At 44.9% G+C, this 17,593-nt stretch overlaps 1 protein-coding gene across 1 annotated transcript; it reads right to left on the bottom strand.

The window, feature by feature from the left end:
* Nucleotides 1-5,273: 5,273 nt before the first annotated feature.
* Nucleotides 5,274-17,347, bottom strand: Chrna6 (cholinergic receptor nicotinic alpha 6 subunit). The gene is made up of 6 exons (XM_020184686.2): nt 17,092-17,347; nt 15,362-15,501; nt 9,895-9,939; nt 9,023-9,132; nt 7,933-8,911; nt 5,274-6,668 (listed from the first exon to the last, which is right to left on the bottom strand). Exons 1-6 carry the CDS (start codon nt 17,168-17,170, stop codon nt 6,537-6,539), a joined length of 1,485 nt encoding a protein of 494 aa, XP_020040275.2. The 5' UTR covers nt 17,171-17,347; the 3' UTR covers nt 5,274-6,536.
* Between the last annotated feature and the right edge of the window lie 246 nt (nt 17,348-17,593).

The following is a 17,593-nucleotide window of genomic DNA, read 5'->3' as shown; positions in this document are numbered from 1 at the left end:
ACGGTCTTCCATATCCAGGCGATGATAATGGACCTGTATAGGCTTAGAGGCTAAGGTGTTAATTTGTTCTTTAATGAATTGTATCAGCCTGTTTATAATGCAGGGCCCTATGATCACAATTAAAAGTAGACCTAGCAAGGGGCCTAATAGTGGAAGAAGGTAGGGTAGAATTCCATTAAGCCCAGTCCAGAGGGGGTTTTCAAATAGCTCCCTTCGTCTCTTTTCTAAATCTTCTTGAAGCTGTTTAATTTTGGTGCGTACTATGCCTGATTTATTGGCATAAAAGCAGCATCTTTCCCCTTAGGCCAAGCAGATACCTCCCTGGTTGGCTGTTAGCAGATCTAAGCCTCGCCTGTTCTGAAGGACCACTTCTGCCAGGGAGTCTATTTGGTCCTGTAAATCCTTAATGGTTCCAGATAGAGTTTGTACATCATCTATAAGTTGTTGAGATAGGCGACGGTAAGAGTGTATAGCCGTGCCTAAGCCAGCTGTACCTGTGCCTATAGCTGCTGTTATTCCAAGGCTGGCAAGGAGCGGTAAGGCTTGTATTGCCTGTTTATGTCTTTTAATTAAGGTGTCTAAGCTAGGAATGGGCAGAGGTTCATCTCCTGAGACAACAGTAATATCTGGGAGTAATAAGGCAACAACACAGCCACCAGTCCAATTTGCTGGAAGCCTGGGGAAGGCTGAGTTTCCTCCACACAAAAAAACTGTACCATTGGGGGGACAAAGAGCTGGGGTGGGTGAGGAATAATTTAGAACTGATGAGCAATTTCCAAAAGAACTAACCCCAACGTCAATATCATAAGAATTATTTTGCATCCTGTCTTGAAGGCATACTGTAGGTGCATCCATAGGCTGTACTTTAAAGGGAAGTCCAGATTGGCAGGTATCCTGATTATTTACGGTGGAGTTAACAGGTATTGCCATGGGCATTATTGCTCCTGTGGTCATGCAAAGCCAGCAATCCTTAGCAAGGGTGGGGTTGGAAGTGTTAAGCAAGGAGAAGGTACTTCCCAAAATATCTAATGTATTGGGATCTAAATCTGGAATCTGAGATTTAGGCAACATTAAGGGGTGATATGTGAGTTCAGGGATTTGGGGTTTTAAAAGCTCGATTATTTGAAGATGTTTGACAGCATCCGTGGGTCCTCCACCGTCAGAGACCCCTGTAGGAGGGCGGGAAGCCGTCTGCATAGCATTTTGCCCAATTTTAACAAGTTTTAAAGTACCATTATCAAAGGGTGCACTTTTGAGAATGTCATTAATCAAGTTCCAATAAGAAAAGGCGGTCACAGGGACCTTTTCGGGGCCAAAAGATTCATAATAGTCTTTTAAACAGTCTCCGACCCGGAGCCATCTTTTACCATCAATGGTTCCTTCGAGAGGAAACCAAGGACATAAATCTCCTATGTAACAAAATAATGACCTCAAGTCTTTTTTCTTAACACGCGCCCCTCGTGTCTTGAGGGCCTCCTTGAGGCCTGAAAGAAACAAATCATGTGACGACACTGCTTGTCCCAGGGTGGGTCACTCACCGTTCGCCGTCCTCACTCTCCTCCTGGATCTGTCTCTCGGTTGCGTTTGCCGAGGCGATCGCGAACTCTGCTTGGGCCCAAGCCTTTCCGGAGGATGGTGTTCTCCCCGCAATCAAAGGAATAGCTACAGCCACGTTGGGCGCCAGATGTCCCATCCTGCAGGACACATCAGCGTGGGTAGCGAACCTAGAAGGGGAAGAATGAAGGGACAAGAGACACGAAGGAGACAGCAAGACAGGAGTTCTGATCAAGCTGCAAAATTTTATTGTTCACACAGGGGTATTTATGTGCTGAGGGAGTGAGGGGTATGACGAGGTGCAGGCTGGTTGGCTGGTTCTGCTATAGGGTGCCCGTTCGCGCCAGCGGCAAGGTAAACTCCCGGAAGAGAAGCAGGGACGGCGCCATCTTGTGCTGGAGATGGAGAAGTTGGGACAAACAACCGCAAAATGTTCCAGGGCAAGGTCAAGACAGAATGGCTCACAAAGGGAGCCTTGTCTCCGACAAACACCATCACACTGGAAGTTACAATCTTAACATACGAGCTTGAAGAGACCACAAACATTCAGTCTATAGAAGCTGGGCACTGCCGAAGCATTGAGATGGTAATTCTAAAGTCAAAGAGTGGACAGAATCGGGGGGAGGGGGGGAGAGGGGGTGCTCAGATGTGGTCCCTCTGTTCTTATTGCCTTGTCCCCTTATAATATACAGCCTCAGGGGAGGCTGGGACTGGCTGGGGACATCCCAAACAGATGTTCTCAGATGGCACCTATGTGACTCTCAGTCTCCGCTTCCCCCTCCTACCTCCCACAGTCCTCTCTGAGTTCTACTTTCCCCAGCTTTCCCCTTTACCTCAACTTGGCTCCCTTTTGTGTGACTTTGTCCAACAGAAGGAACTGCTACGGTTCAGATGAATGTTTCCTGAGGCCCACGTGTTAAAGCTTTACTTCCCTTGGTGCTGTTGGGAGATGGCGGGAATTTTAAGAGATGGTGGTCTTCCAGTCTCTGGTGGTGTGCCCTTGAAGGGGATGTGGTACTCTGCCACTTCCTCTTCTTTTTTTTTTTTTTTTTTTGTCCCAGCCATGAGGTAAATGGTTTGCTCTGCCACATGCTCCCATCATGATGTGCTGTGCCCCCCCAACACCACCACCGGAGGCTAAAAGCAACAACAAGTCATAGATTAAACCTCCAAAACTATGAACCAAATAAACCTTTTCTCTTTACAAGCTGATTATCTCAGGAATGTGGTACAGCAACGGAAAACTAACTAATGCAGGAACCAAACCTCACTTTCCTTAATTCAAGATGGCACTTGTGATCCTGCAAACATGTTTTTGGTGGGCTAACAAAGAGACTTTATTTTCATTTAACTTAGTTGTCATATTTTAAAAGTAGGAGATTTTATGTAAAAAAACTGGACCTTCGATTTCTCTTGAAAAGTCAGGTGATCGGGCACCCAAGCCTGCCTTTCAGAGTGACCCTGGCCTGAGGCTCTGTGGGGTCAGATGGGTCTCTGTGCAGTACTGCAGCCCGAGTGATGTCCTGCCCTCATTGCTCTCATGTTGGTGGTTGTCCTTCTTTGTCCACTTCCTGCTGCCTCTGCCAAGGGGAAAATAAACTGGCAGGTAGTTAGATTCTTCTGGGCCTCTGACTCATCCTGTCCAAATGCCTGCTACTGAACTCAGCTTGTTACTGCAATGACTGACCTTGTGATCTCCTTCTGGGGACTCCACATGTAGTCTACGTGAGATATTCTTATTTCTGGTCCCCATGAAAATAAACATTGATTTTTTTTTTTCTTTTTGCCATCTAGTCATCCTGGTCTTCCTAAAATAAGACAGCAGTTGCTCCTGAACCTCCTAACCTGGCTGACTTGTCAAGGCTTGTCCCAGTAACTGCCCAATTTGCTCTTTCCCCCTGGTGAGCCCAGGGTGGGGCAGGGTTCCTGAAAGTCTGGTCTCATCTCATGAGAGAGAATGAATCGTACAAGGGTTGGAGAAATGACCTGAGTCGAGAGCTTAGGGCTCTAGTATTAGATTTGTCATTGATCATGTGTGTGGCTATGGGAAAGCCAGCCTACCTCTTGAGATTAAACAGAGTTGGGTTAAATAATCTATGAGTTCTGTTCCACATGTAAGTCATTGATTCTGTTGTTCAGTACATAGACACTCCCCAGTGCATGAACACATACACACACACAGGTGCTGATTACGAGTTCATAATCAAGAGAAAACTCTTTTAAAACTAAAAGTCAATTCTAAAAGCTAAACACCTCTGAATTAACAAAAAAGGTCTTAGCCAGGTGCTGGTGGCTCGTGCCTATAATCCTGGCTACTCAGGAGGCACAGATCAGAAGAATGGCAGTTTGAAGCCAGCCTTGAACAAAAATAATTTGCAAGACCCTATCTTGAAAAAAACCTTCACAGAAGAAGGCTGTTGGAATGGCTCAAGTGGTAAGAGCTCCTGCCCAGCAAGTGTGGTGCCTCTGTGCCACAGTGTTTCATGTTTTACTCCTTTCATGCCCCTGATAATTTTAGACGGTACTGAAGTTTGAATTCAGCGCCTCATGCTTGCTGGGCAGGCACTCTAACACTTGAGCCACACCCCACAGCTCTTTTTGCTTTGGTTATTTTCTGGATAGGGTCTGTATGTTTGCTCAGGTCAGCCTGGACTGTGGTCCTTCTGATAATGTTTCCTGTGTAGCAGGAATGACAGGCAAATACCATCATACCTGGCTATTGGTTGAGATGGGGGTCTTGCTAAGGTTTTTTCCTGGCAGACCTTGGACCTTGGTCCTCCAGACTTTCACTTCCTAAGTATCTGGGATTATAGGTATGGGTCACTGTGCTCCCTTTATAAATTTTTAATCCATGCTTCCCTTTGTTTTTCTGAACAAATGCCATGACTCTTTTTTTCAAATATTTATTTCTTTTTAAATGTATGTTGCTAGTTTGCTTAGTATCCTCTGCCCTCTCAGAGTTGCCAAGAGACTTGATGAGAAGCTGGGCTGCAAAGAATGAGGTGTCCTCAAGCATTAAAAAATACACAAGCGTTAAGAAGTCAGAATGGAGTTTCCTTACTTCTGGTTGGGAACAGTGTCCTCCTTTTTCCAACAGTACAGCTCTGAAAAGTCCTGTGTTTATATCTGATAGAGAACTGGCATGCACAATATAAAAATAAGACAGGCAATAAAAATACTCAAAATAGAGTATTTCAAATTTATGCCTGCCATACTGCAGAGTGCCTTATGCTTCAGTGGAAACGAAGCAGAGAAGGGTCTACACGGTGGTAGTAAAATCATGGTATTATCAACACAAAGTGCCATGAAATGGACACTTCAAGAGTGTGTAATATCTTAGAGAAATGTTGCTGATATTATTTTAAGAAAACTACAGGGGGTCAGAGGAGAATGATGGAGGGGGTGAATTCAACTATGATATATCGTGAGAACTGTGGTAAATGTCATGATGTACCCCCAGTACAACAATAATTAAAAGAAAACAACATTGGAAAGTGAAGCTGAAGTATAAAATTATCTATGCCTATGAACAAGGACTAGAAGACATAAGGCAAAAATGAAATTAGTTCCTTTGTTAGAGCAGATGTATTGTGTTTTGCTTTAAAACACATCTTTAAATTTGTTGCAATAATATTTATAAAACAAAGTAATCAGAATAGAATAAAACAGAATTCTTCCTGTTAGAAAAGAAATTGTTCCTAAAGGTACACAATTACACCTTCTCATAAAGAAACAGCTTTATTTTCAGTGTCGATACAGTGAGCAGATGGAAGGTGTTCAGGAGAAAAGCCTAGGACGCCTTTTCACCATGCACAGCACACAGGGGTTGCTTCAGGCTTGCCAGCAAACAACCAGCTTGCCCTATTTGATTGCTCTGATGGTATCCACAGTGCCTGGCCCTGCCAGTTACATATTAGGTGATATATAAAAAGCTGCAAGTTATGGGAGAAAAGAACCACTCTTCGTTCTCTGCAATGCCTAGCCACTGCTAGGTACTGCTCAAGTTCCTCGACAGAAGAATGCTGCTACAGTTTGGGTCTGTAATGTCCCCAAAGGCCCATGTGTTAAAGGCTTTGTCCCCAGTCTAAGGTGCTATTAAGAGGTGGGATACCTTTAGGTGGTGGGCCTAGTGGAAAGAAGTTAGGTTATTGAGGGCATGCTCTTGAAGGGGGATATTGGGATCCTGGCCCCTTGCGTGTGCTCGCTCTCAGCCTGTCTGTCTGTCTGGCTGGCTCTGGCTCTCTGGTTCTCATGAGGTAAACAAGCTTTCTCTATCTAGTGCTCCTGCCATGATGTGCTGCCTTTCCACAGTGCAGAGGAAATGGACCAAGTGACCAGGGACAGAAACCTCTGGAACTCTGAACCAAAGTAAGCCTTTCTTCCTTATGAGTTGATTGCCAGGCATTTTATCATAGTAACAGAAAGCTTACTAATACCAACACTAATTAAATATAGATTAAGATAGACTCTGAGTGTCTGGTGTGTCCTTTAAGCAATTATTGTGTCCACAATGCTGAAGAGTGTGAGCGACATCACAGAGTCACGCATAAGGAAACAGGGACGCCATACTTCATAAGTGCCGCAAATGTCAGCAAGGCCCGTGTCCCAGTTTCATGTCTCATGTGTCATTGTGATCACCAGCATAAACTGGAGATACAACAGAAACTCTTTTCAGTGTGGCTTGACGTTAATTACATGTTTTGACTGTGTGTTTCACTTGTGTTCCTGGAAGCCAAACATGTAGACAGGAGACACTAACCTGACACGCATAGCCTATGGGTGCTGCCGTCTCGGGGTCCAGTGTCACAAAGCATCTTAATGTAGTGTCTGTGCTACAAAGGAGGGTACTCAGGTTCTTAACCTGACGATTCATTCCTGTTTCCCAGCTCATCTTCAGTTTCAGTAGATGGGTTTTCCTTGTGGTAAGGAACACAGAACAAATATAGTGTCTGCACGTTTCTCATGAGAAAAGGAAAACTGTATTAAGATTTCGCTGCATTCCGAAGCAGTGGCTGTAGAAATAGTCCTGCAGTTCCGAACACGCAGACAATGATAAATACCCAGAGAAACACTCTGTCCACCACCATGGCCACGTATTTCCAGTCGTCTTCTGTCTGAAATGCAAAAAAACCATCAAAACCAGCTTTCAAAATCAAAACCCCAGGAACTTGTTGTTTCATGATAAGCTTTTTTCAAAGAAGATTTTCTGGGACATTTAGAAGTGAATATGGGGAGAAATGACCCAAGCCTTGTATGCACATATGAATAATAAAACAATAAAAATAAAAAAAGAATATGGCCTCATTTTGGCTAACCTGTATCTCCCCTGTGTACGCAGGAGAAAACTATGCTGTCTGGGAAGAGGGTCTCCATTGGTGCCTTATGTTGCAGATCGTGGTGAGTGCAGAAAAGAACTTGGCAAGCCAGGACTTGCTGGCCACAAAGGACCTCCCTGCGGGAACACCCCAGGAGCAGCTGCTCCCACAGCTCAACTCTTGTCATTTGCTCACTGGAAGAGCCTGGCCCTTGGCAAGCCTGGGGAGTGGGTTTGAGGCAAACAGTGGGGGATGGGGATGGAGGATCAATTTAGGACTCCTGTTGCAAGAACAGGCAGCCCTCCTTTGCTTGGACCTTATTCCAGTTCCTGACCTTCTGCTAGTCTCTGGGGTTGTGTCTTGAGAGCCATCTGTGTTGGTAAACAAGTCAAAAGACACCACCCTGAAGGTGAGTTTTTCTGGGCTTTCTCATCCTGGGAGATGCCTCGTGTGACAGGCATTCCCAGGGCGGACTTGGAGACACGGTGCGGTGCTGGTAGCTGCAGTATGAGTCCAAGCCCAGACATCTGGCCTGAGCTTCCAGATACCTTTGCAAACTGGTACGGTTCCCTCGAGCTCTCTCTGGAGGATGGGGAGGGCTGTGCTGCTGTTGTTAGACTCTGGGCATATGGATGCTAACGTATCCCGAAGGCTCATCAGTCAGCACCCAAATCACCTCTGAGAGAAGGAGGTGGGATTGAAGCAACGAAAGGCCTGAGCTCCAGCTCAGCTCATGCATTTCTCCTGCCCCTCTGGAGGCAACTTCCCTTTTCTTTCTATTTGCCACTGTGTCCTAGGCAGACAGGAGGAGGTGGGGTGGGCATCTTGGTTTCATTAACCAAGGTTGCCTGGAATGTGTATTTTAACCAGGTTTCACTCGAGTGGACATGCACCTCACCCTTCCTGTCAGTCCACCCGTAACCGCTAATAAGGCAGCTGGTCTTAGAGTGAGGCTGTCTGCCTCTCTCACCAACAAAACTCATATCGAGGACCTGACTAGTCTTTACAGTGCCTCTAGGCCTGCTGGGGGCGTGGAAACCAGCTGGGAGAGAGGAGACTTTACCTCCTTTGTCTCATCACAGCTCCTCATGTTTTCTGCTATGAACTGAACGCTATTAATCACAGCTTCAATGTCAGGCGAGTGCTCCAAATTCTCTGCCACCCATTGTAAGGGCTTCTGACTTAATCTTCTCTCGCTGGTGGCTAGATCACTTGACTTATGACAGCGGCAGCATTCCTTCAGGAGTTTGGGCTCTTGGCGGTTAGCAAACTTGACCTTGGCAGGCCTACTGGGAAGGCCTTTGGGGTGTTTATCAGAACCTGTCCCTTTTGTCTTGCCCAGTGGCCTCCTCATCATCAGGATTTGGGGAAACAGTTGGAGGAAAATTGTCTTCACCCACTTGGGCATGCTGTGTGTTGCTGGGGTGCGGTAGTGTATGTTCAGCACAAACACGGTCACCACAATGGACAGTGTGACAAAGATCATGGTGAACAGTAGATACTCACCCACCAGTGGGATCACAAGAGATGTGGACGGGATGGTCTCTGTAATTACCAGCAAAAACACAGTCAGAGAAAGCAGAACTGAGATGCAAAGTGTTACTTTTTCACCACAGTCTGAAGGAAGGTAAAAGACCAACACAGTTAGAAATGAAATGAAGAGACAGGGGATGATGAGATTAACAGTGTAAAACATCGGCAATCTCCTAATGTAAAAAGAGTAGGTTATATCTGTGTATATCTCTTCACAACAATTGTATTTGATGTCATGCTTATAGCCAGAAGCATCGACAATTTCCCATTCACTGTTTTCCCAAAAGTCATTCATATCCACTTTGGATCCAATGATCAGAAGATCAATTTCAGCTTTGTCATATGTCCAGGAGCCAAATTTCAGGGAACAGTTTTGGTGATCGAAAGGGAAAAAGGTGATATCCATTGGACAGGAACTCTTAAAAATAGCTGGAGGGGTCCAGGTTATCATGCCGTTGTATTTAAGAAGAGCTTTTGTCTTGCCTTCCACTTGGAATTCACCAACAGCACTGCAAAAAAACAAAACAAAAAACAGAGACTGTTAAGAGTGCTCCCTTGGCTGTGGGTCAGCGTGTGCCAGATGAGGCTTGGGAAAGAGATGGCAGCTGCAGACAACATACTTGTTATAGAGAACAATGTCAGGCTTCCAGATCCTGTCTGCTGGGACACGAAGGGTCTCAATTCCATCATATTCCTTGGGGTCCCAGCGCAATTTATAATCATTCCAGATCTAAAAGACAGAAAAGTCAGTTTAAAATGTTAACTTTCTTCCAAAGCTAACTTTATGTTGGTTCAACTGTTTTTTTAAGAATTAATTCTTATTTGAACAGTACATTGATTTCTATCAAAGGCAAATTACATCCATGGGGATCAGAAAGCTAAATAGCTGAGCTGATTTTGACAAACATGTAATTAGACAAATTATCTATTGATTGTTAGTTAACTGACCAAGATTAAGGTTTCACTATGTTTCATGGAGTATATTCAAACTGGAATAGAACCCATTCCTAATACTAAAAATACAGTTCATGTATATAATAATGAGGTTTTGTTGTTGTTGTTGTTTTTTGTTTTTACAAACTGTATAAAATATTAAGACTTAAAGGGAGGAGAGGGTAAGCTGATGAGAATTTAACACACATGCTCTCGAGCTCAGCTACTGAACTCCCCCAACCTGGAGCAGAAGGGTTCAGAGTGAGCAAGTACAAGACTGGGGAGTTTGAGTTATAGATGAAAAGAGGAAACATGAAAGCAGTGACATGAAACCTGTGTCAAAGACCTTTGTCACTGGGCTTCTGAGCTTGTGGATTGGCAGCTTGCATGGAGCCAGCTGTTACCAGAGACAGCCTGAGGCTTTGGAGATGGCAAGGTGGATAATAACCTACATCCATCAAAAATTGGAGATGGAAAGAGGTAAAGCTAGCGGTTTGTATCTGTGCAACATTGTCAAGTGGACATACGAGGACCACAGTTCAAAGAGAGAGACACTTACGTGACGTAGCCACAGATTGGTTTCCATGATCTGGTTTACTTCATCCTGGAAAGAAGAAATGAGACTCACAGCCTTGAATACACTTACTTAGAGCGAGAACTACAACTGAAGAGACAAATCTGAGTTATGCATGCTGATGGAAGAACTCAAGAAGACCCAAAAGCAGCAGGCGAGAGGCCTTTAGTACACAGTGGGCAGTGCAGGGCTTCCATACCTGACCCAATCGCCTGGCGTGGAAAGGAAGTGTGTTTTTCTTGAAATACAGAATTTTATTTAGAAACTGCTTAAAGTAGAAAAAAACTCTGTCAAGAAAGATCAGGTGGAAAATGGTTTCCCAATAAAATGGAATTTTAGGACAACAAAAGTCTAAAAGGCCACAAAAGGGAAATAGCACTACTGTCATTTGAGCAATGGTTAGTTACTTACACTTTTTGGCATTGTTAATCAATGAATCTGGGTTTTCCTCTGAATTCCTGTGTGGGTTTTTTCATTGTTCATTTTTGTTGTTTTAGTGTGGGGGTATTGTGGGCTTTTTTTGTGTGTGTGTGAGACAGGGTCAGACTATTTAGCTCAGGCTGGCCTCAAACTTGTGACTGTCAATCCACCTGCTTCAGCCTCCTGAGTGCTGGAATTACAGGTATATGCTACCATGCCCAGCCAGAAATGTGGCTTTAAACTATCATTCTAAGCTGATTTAAGTCTCACCAACTCTGTGAAGCCTATCTGATCTCTGCAGTCCATAAAGATTTCTGATTCCATGAAAAGAAGTGAGGAGAAGAGAGAGATTTGGGAAAGTGGGGAGGAAAACACTGCGATGGCAGCAGTCCTCCAAACTCTACCCAGTGTTCCCACATACCTTAAGGTCCCTCCTCACTTATTCCCCAGGACTCCCTGGGCTCTGAGTCCTGGGACCTAATCTGAATATGGCAGCCTCAACTCCCCATGGAGTTTGCCAGCTGGAATCGACTACTCATACACTGTGAACCCTCCACCAAAGGAGCACTCTTGTCATACATGACACAAATATTTATTGAGTAAGCATTGTGGGGAATATCACACTAATGGGGTGGAAAGTATTCCTGCCTTCATTGTCTCAGCTGTTAGTTGGGGAGACATAAAATTAATAATTCATATGTATATGTATATAAAATATAATATAATGTAAGATAGAGATAAATCCTATTAAAGGTAGGCTAAGTTAGGGATAGTGTGGGACTGTTCACCCTCTCTTGGCTCAAGGGCTCTTCTCCCTAGCTCACTGGTGAGAGGAGCCAGGTGATGACCTATCTCCCCACCTCCAAATACAAGGTGGTATAAAAACGACCTACCACGAGAGCCTGGCCCTTCTTCCTCCCTTCCCTAATAGCACAGGTGACTCCTTTCCCTCAATAAAGCTATTCTAATTCATCCCATCCATGTGTTCTGCTTGGATTCGTCCATTTGGAATGCAAGGACTAAGATCGTCTGAGAACAATGACTGCCGATAACACTATGAAGAAAAAGAGGGATGGAGTGTTCCATGCATGTGCATATGCTCACACACACATCTGTTTTAGACAAGATGGCCAAAAAAAGGTTTCTCTGAGGAGGCAGCATCTATGCAGACAACTAAATGACATGGGCAGAGTAGGGCCAGCTGGAGCAAATGCATTCCAGACCAGTATCCCCAGTATAATGAGCTGCAGCTGCCTGTCTCAGGGGTAAGTACAAAAGTTGCATCTTTACACACAGCAGCTTGAGGCCGATGACAGGGTCTCAGTGGCCAGCAGAGTCCCAAAACTTGTTTCTCAAGACATCCAGACCCCTTCCAGAGTAAATAAGCTCAGCATGGTACCATGGTGGGGATCAGACACCAGTCTTCCCTGGTCCCCTGAGTAGTTCTGCAGTGATCCACTCCATTTCACACTCACCGTTGCCTGTCCTGGAGACCTTGCCTAGCTTGCTCCTTCAAATGGGTCATTTTGGACCATGGTAAATCCTAGGATTTGCAAAAAGTCAGCAGAAGGCGCTCTAGCCATGGTTTCCTGTTGGTCCCAGAAAACAAAGAAATGGGCTATACTTGTCTGCTGTCAATAGTGGCCAGTGGACAGTTTGACATACCCAATCCTTAGGCCAGGCCTTCTACTCACAAGAGAATGATCTTGAGTCTTCGGATTCTGGCATTAGCCATGTCCATAAATACAGGAGCTGTCAGTCAGGAATAGACTAGCTGTGCAGTCTGGGTACCAAGAAGTTCTCAGAGGTAACTGGCAAAAGTCCCTGTCGTCTTCCACAGCCTGAGCCCTTCTCTAAATTGACTCTGCATTCTGCACTAGCCCTGTCTCTCCTGCTACACATCCACAGGCTGGCGACGCTCTATGTAATATGGGCCTGGCTCATGGGGTGGTGTGAACACCCTCAGAGCTGTCAGCCAACTTCATGGATCAGGACCTGGTCTGGCAAGTCACAGTCTACCCAGTTCCAGGCCACACCAATAGACAAGCACACTGTTCTTAGGCAGTCCCACTGAAGGAAGGCAGAGACCCACAGTCCTACACCATATTTGTGGGACCACGCCCTGTACCTCTTTCTTAGGAAAATAAATTAGTTGACACTCAGTACACCGAAACTTTTGAGTTATGATTTCAAATGGACTCATTTCTGGAGAAGCTGCAATAGATTGAGACTTGGATGAGAAAGGCCAAATCAGTTACATTTTATAAGGGCTTTTCGGTTTAGCATTTCAGCTATGCCAGGCTATCAAAGACACTGGGCAGGGGCTTTATCTTGGACCCTTGCAAAGGGACAGTGGACGTGTTCCTACACCAAAAGACCATCTACTCAGAAGACTTTGTGGCCCACATCATTTTGCATGGCAGCAAACAAACTTCCATGGAGCACTCTGGAGTGATAAGGCCAAGTGGTGAGACCAAACAGCAGCAGAGGGCTGAGTGGCCTTCTAGAAGGTAGGAGGCTCCAGCATCCTTGCTGTACTCCATCACAGAGCTATCCCCAGAGCTCACCTGGCAACTGCCATGTGATCTAGCCGTTATACTACTGGGCATTTATTCCATACATTGGAAGATTTTGTTTACACAAAAATGTTCACAGAGCTTTATTTGTCATAAATCAAAAATTGGAATAAGCCCAATGTTCAATGTTCCTCAACAAGTAAACAAACCGTGGGACATGAATGTCATAGAGCCGCACCAGCTCAGGGAGGAGCACACCGTGGATAAGGGTAGCGCCTGGTGGAGTTTCCCAGGAATGACGCTGAGTGAAAAAGCTAATTCTAGAAGTCCATGTGGTCTATGTGTCCCTTCATGTGTAACACCTTTGAAACAGCACGTTTTAGAAATAGAGGAAAGGTTAGTGGTGGAGCTAGGAAAGCATGCAAGAGCTCTATTATGTCTTACAACTGTGTTGTAATCATTTCAATAAATATAATATATATTTACCTATTTATATTTATATATAAATATTATATATATATAACCTATAATCATTTCAATAAATAAAATTTCCATTTAAAAAGCCTGCACTACCTAAGCCTCACTTCCAGCTAGAGGAACTGAAGAGACAGCAGAAGTTGTCATGGGGACTTAAGAAAGCTCCTTGAAGAAGATACAGATGTCTGGTGACTTTTTGTCCCTTTCCCTCTTCTTACTGCATCTTGCCAAGAATACAAATAAGATGAGAAGAAATACAGCAGTGTTCTTAGACCATGAGGCAACCCTGAGGGAGGAAATCACATGCAAAGTATGGCAAAATAGAAAGACAGGAGGAGTTCTATCCCCATGGCATCAGTCTTACTTTTAGCACCACAACCATGTGAGTGAATCCCTGTGGTCATGCAACGCCAACCCTGCAGTTCAACTGCTAACACCTGGTGACAACTTCCTGGACTGGGAGCCTTTGGACTTCCGTTACAGCAGAAACTTGACTAGTTTTACTGCAGCTGCTCCGTGTGTGCGTGTGCGTGTGCGTGTGCGTGTGCGTGTGTGTGTGTGTGAGAAAATCTGTTTTCAGCAGTCCCTGCCATCGTCTTCAGAATGCCCTCCTGGGAGACAGATCGAGCAGCAAGGTTTAAAGCACAGCTGGAGAGTGAGGCGGCTCTCTCAGACTTTAAGTGAAACACCACTCAGTTCTCCATTCACAATTCAATCCATAGTAAGTTTGGATTCCAGCTCAGTACATAACCAGTCACCAGACTAAGGTTTGGGGGCTGGAAAGGGGATCAGAAAAGGCGCTAAATAAATGGTTTTTAACAGGGTAAGTGTCCATCTAGGTCAGAAGAAACATCTGGCTTTGAAAAAAAAATCAGTATCAACCGGGTGCCAGTGGCTCATGTTTGTAATCCTAGCTACTTTGAGAGGCTGAGATCAGGAAGATCATGGTTAGAGGCTACCCTGGGGAAACAGTTCAGTGAGACCCACATCTCCAAAGTAAACAGAGCAAAATGGACTGGAGGTGTAGTTTAAGGGGTAAAGTGCTTGCTTTGCAAAGCGTCTGAGTTCAAACCCCAGTCCCATCAAAAAAAAAAAAAAAAAAGATCATATACTAGTGTATGCACATGTCCAGGCTGGGCCAGAAGCTAAATGATCAGGTCACTGTCAGCCATGTGCACTGAGCAGAATGGACTGGAGAGGCCTGGGGAGTGCTGCCCATCTGTATAAGACCATTCTCATTTACCTAGAGAAGTCACCCCCATTTCACCCTTGGGACAAAAGCTGGAAGGTGGTCCCTTCCCAATCCGTGGGGTTGGCAGATGGCAGGGCTCCCACTTCTGGTGTACTGTTTTCTCAACAGCTCTCTCTAACCCGCTCTGGCAGGTTCCAGAAGCTCCTTACTTCCTGAGCCTTCCTCTTCCTGGGATTTTGCCTGAGCCCTGGAGCCCAGACTCCTGCTTGCTTCACCTTAGATCTCACGTCTCTCTAGCTCCTGCCATGCAACAAGGGAGTGAAGATTATCCAAAACCAAAACAGAAAAAACTCTAATCTTACTTTCAATCAATTTTCAAAGTCTTCAAATTCCCAGCGTCATTTTTTTTCAGTGTTAGAACTATATATATAAGAAACCAAATGTTTTTCCTCTTACATCACATGGGAGACTTACAGTAATTCCTTCTCTAGAATAAAGGGACTATGGGCACTGGAGTTGAGCCACCTCACTTAAACCTCAGTTTCCTTGTTTTGCAACTGTATGACTTTGGGAAAGTCACTTCACCGAGCCTCCCATTTCTCATCAGGAAGATGAAGACAGTGTGGCGCATAACAGGGGCACAATAAAATCAGCTCCCTTTCAACTCGCCTTCCCTTCATAAGGCGGTTGTGAAAACGCTGTCTGACAGCACTGCAGCCGTGAGCAAGTACAGCAGTTCAAAATCCCCGTGCTTGCCCCGTGCACGGGGTAGCAATGTAGGAGAACTGCTCTGGCCTCCGCAGAGGAGCGCATCCCGAGAACCGCACCACGGACGCGTGGCACTCACCACGTTGGCCAGCTGTGTGATGGCCACTTCGAAATGCACCGTGACAGGGTCCGAAACGTTCTGCACAGGCCGGATGAACTGGTTATAGTGAGCGAACAGCTTGCGGAAGAGCCTCTCCTCCGCTGCGCAGCCTGTGCACCCTGCGTGGCAGACAGAGGCGAGGGTCAGGGAAGTGGGGGCTGTGGGCTCGCAGGCTCACCAGGGCTGACGGGGAGTGGGGTGCGCACCAGGTTGTGTCCCCTGCGCCCAGGCCTCCGCCCCTAGTGCGCTCAAGCCCACATCTCCAGCCTCGCTAGTCCCTGACATAAAAGAGTAGACACAGACAGTGGACAAAGGCGGTGGATATGGTCAATGGACATACACAACGACGCCGCTCCTCAGGACCAGTATGGTAGCAAAGAGCACAGCCAAGAGCACCCACCACACCTGTCCAGGGATAGACTTGACGCCTGAAAGTTTTGCTTTGTCACTAAACCTAATTACCGTATTACCATTGGAACCAGAATCTTTTCAGTAATTAAGGGAAAGCCCTGCCTTTCCTTGTCTAAAATACCCATTCGCTTAATTCTGCATCAAAACAATCAAGGCGTTTAGCTGGGGAACCTTTGCCAAGCAAATGAAACAGCCAGTCACTGCAATAAGGTCTCCACAAACTTTGAAATGCAAGAATTTTGGAGATTTAGGAGAATGCAAGGTAAAGCAAATCTACCTTGAATTACTTTTAAAAGTAATTCAAAATTGATTCTTAAATAATAAAATTTTTCACTAATTAAATGCTGGACAATAGTGCCATGTGTCTTTCTTTGTACTTTCCTAAGAACGCATTAAAGATAAGTGTCTTGACTTCATTTGACATAATTCATTTCATTAACACTTCATTAAATACATCTTTGCATCTTCCCTTATAGAATTCAAATTCCACACCTGAAATATTTCATGAATTTCTCAGACATTGATACCTTGAAAAAAAAATAATGAAAGGGTTTGAAAGCCCACCAGGCAAAAATGAATACAAGGATAACAATATATTGTTAAAGGAAAGAGCTGCTTGACAAATGTGTTTGGATACGTCCTGATATGCTAGGATTTGGGCAGGAAAGAAAAAATTTAAACATAAAATATCATTCTTGCCATAATAATTAATAATGATAAAATATATCTTCATAAAACATTGAAACAACCCTCCTCATTACCCATTTTCTCTCTGAGACATTTCAGCCTTGAAAAAGCAAGCCCCCCACCCCCAGCCTAACAGCAGAAACATCTTGTTCAGCACAGCAGGGGCTGCTAAGTCTCAACTTAATGAATGATCTTACTCAGCATGGTAATATATGCTTCTGAAACCTACAAAATAGAAGGTTCACAGGCTGAGAATAGTGTCCATTAACAAATAAATCACTGTTGTGAAAAATACATACAGAGTATAACCATAGAGAAGGATAGAAAAATACATCTTTTTTATATTCTAATTGGGAAGGCACATTTTAATTAGAAAAATAGAATAAAAAATGATTTATAGCATGTTTCACTGTCCTGGCCTCCCACCCCACTCCCCAAATCTCATCTGACATGCTAAAAATAGCTAAGAAAACAGGCTAGCTAGCACTTGTAACCCACACTTCCTGTGCAGACACTTTGCATGTTTACCTAGAATCTTTCGTATCTGCTCAATCACAAGAAAAGAGGGATGGGGCTGTAAAGATTGTAGAATACAAGCAGAAACGACCTACCTTTAAAGGAATGCATGACTATAGACAACCAGAGACACAACCCCACGTGAAGGAATCCCTGACCCTTGCTGGTCAGCATGATTAAAAGACTTGACTGTGGAAAAAAAGAGCTGTCAGAGAGCTGCACAAATCAGATCTTCCCATCAGCAGTAACCCACTGCAAACCACGTGTGTCTTCTGTGAAGTGAAAACACCCACAGGACAGAACACGGCTGCTCCCAGCATCAGAGATGGAGGCAGGCATGAAGGGCAGGTAAAGCCGACTGAGTGCAAAGTCAGCTGAGCCATCACACTTCCTGTCACCCTAGCTGTCTCTTCTCACAGAAAGGCTGAGAAGACAGGCAGGGATGCTGGGCAGGGAAAACAACAGTGAGTGAGACCTACTGACTCACTCACAGTCTTTAGGGGACAAGTTCACATTCACTGAGCTCCACCGACAAGTAAAACCCATGCTAGGTCCCAGAGAGCGGATACCTTGAGCTCTGTGGCTGAGCGTGGCTTA

Source organism: Castor canadensis, chromosome 14, assembly GCF_047511655.1.
Source record: "Castor canadensis chromosome 14, mCasCan1.hap1v2, whole genome shotgun sequence".
Lineage (NCBI taxonomy): Eukaryota > Metazoa > Chordata > Mammalia > Rodentia > Castoridae > Castor > Castor canadensis.
Note: the sequence above shows the minus strand (reverse complement) of the source record. Positions and strands in the feature narration are given on the sequence as shown.

What these genes read in the sequence shown, in the direction of transcription:
- Chrna6 (XM_020184686.2), bottom strand. Translation starts at nt 17,170, where the DNA reads ATGCTGACCAGCAAGGGTCAGGGATTCCTTCACGTGGGGTTGTGTCTC. An exon ending in CCAATCTGTGGCTACGTCAC is followed by an intron (nt 9,133 to 9,894) that starts GTAAGTGTCTCT and finishes TCTGTCTTTTAG; the next exon opens with ATCTGGAATGATTATAAATT. An exon ending in GACATTGTTCTCTATAACAA is followed by an intron (nt 8,912 to 9,022) that starts GTATGTTGTCTG and finishes GTTTTTTTGCAG; the next exon opens with TGCTGTTGGTGAATTCCAAG.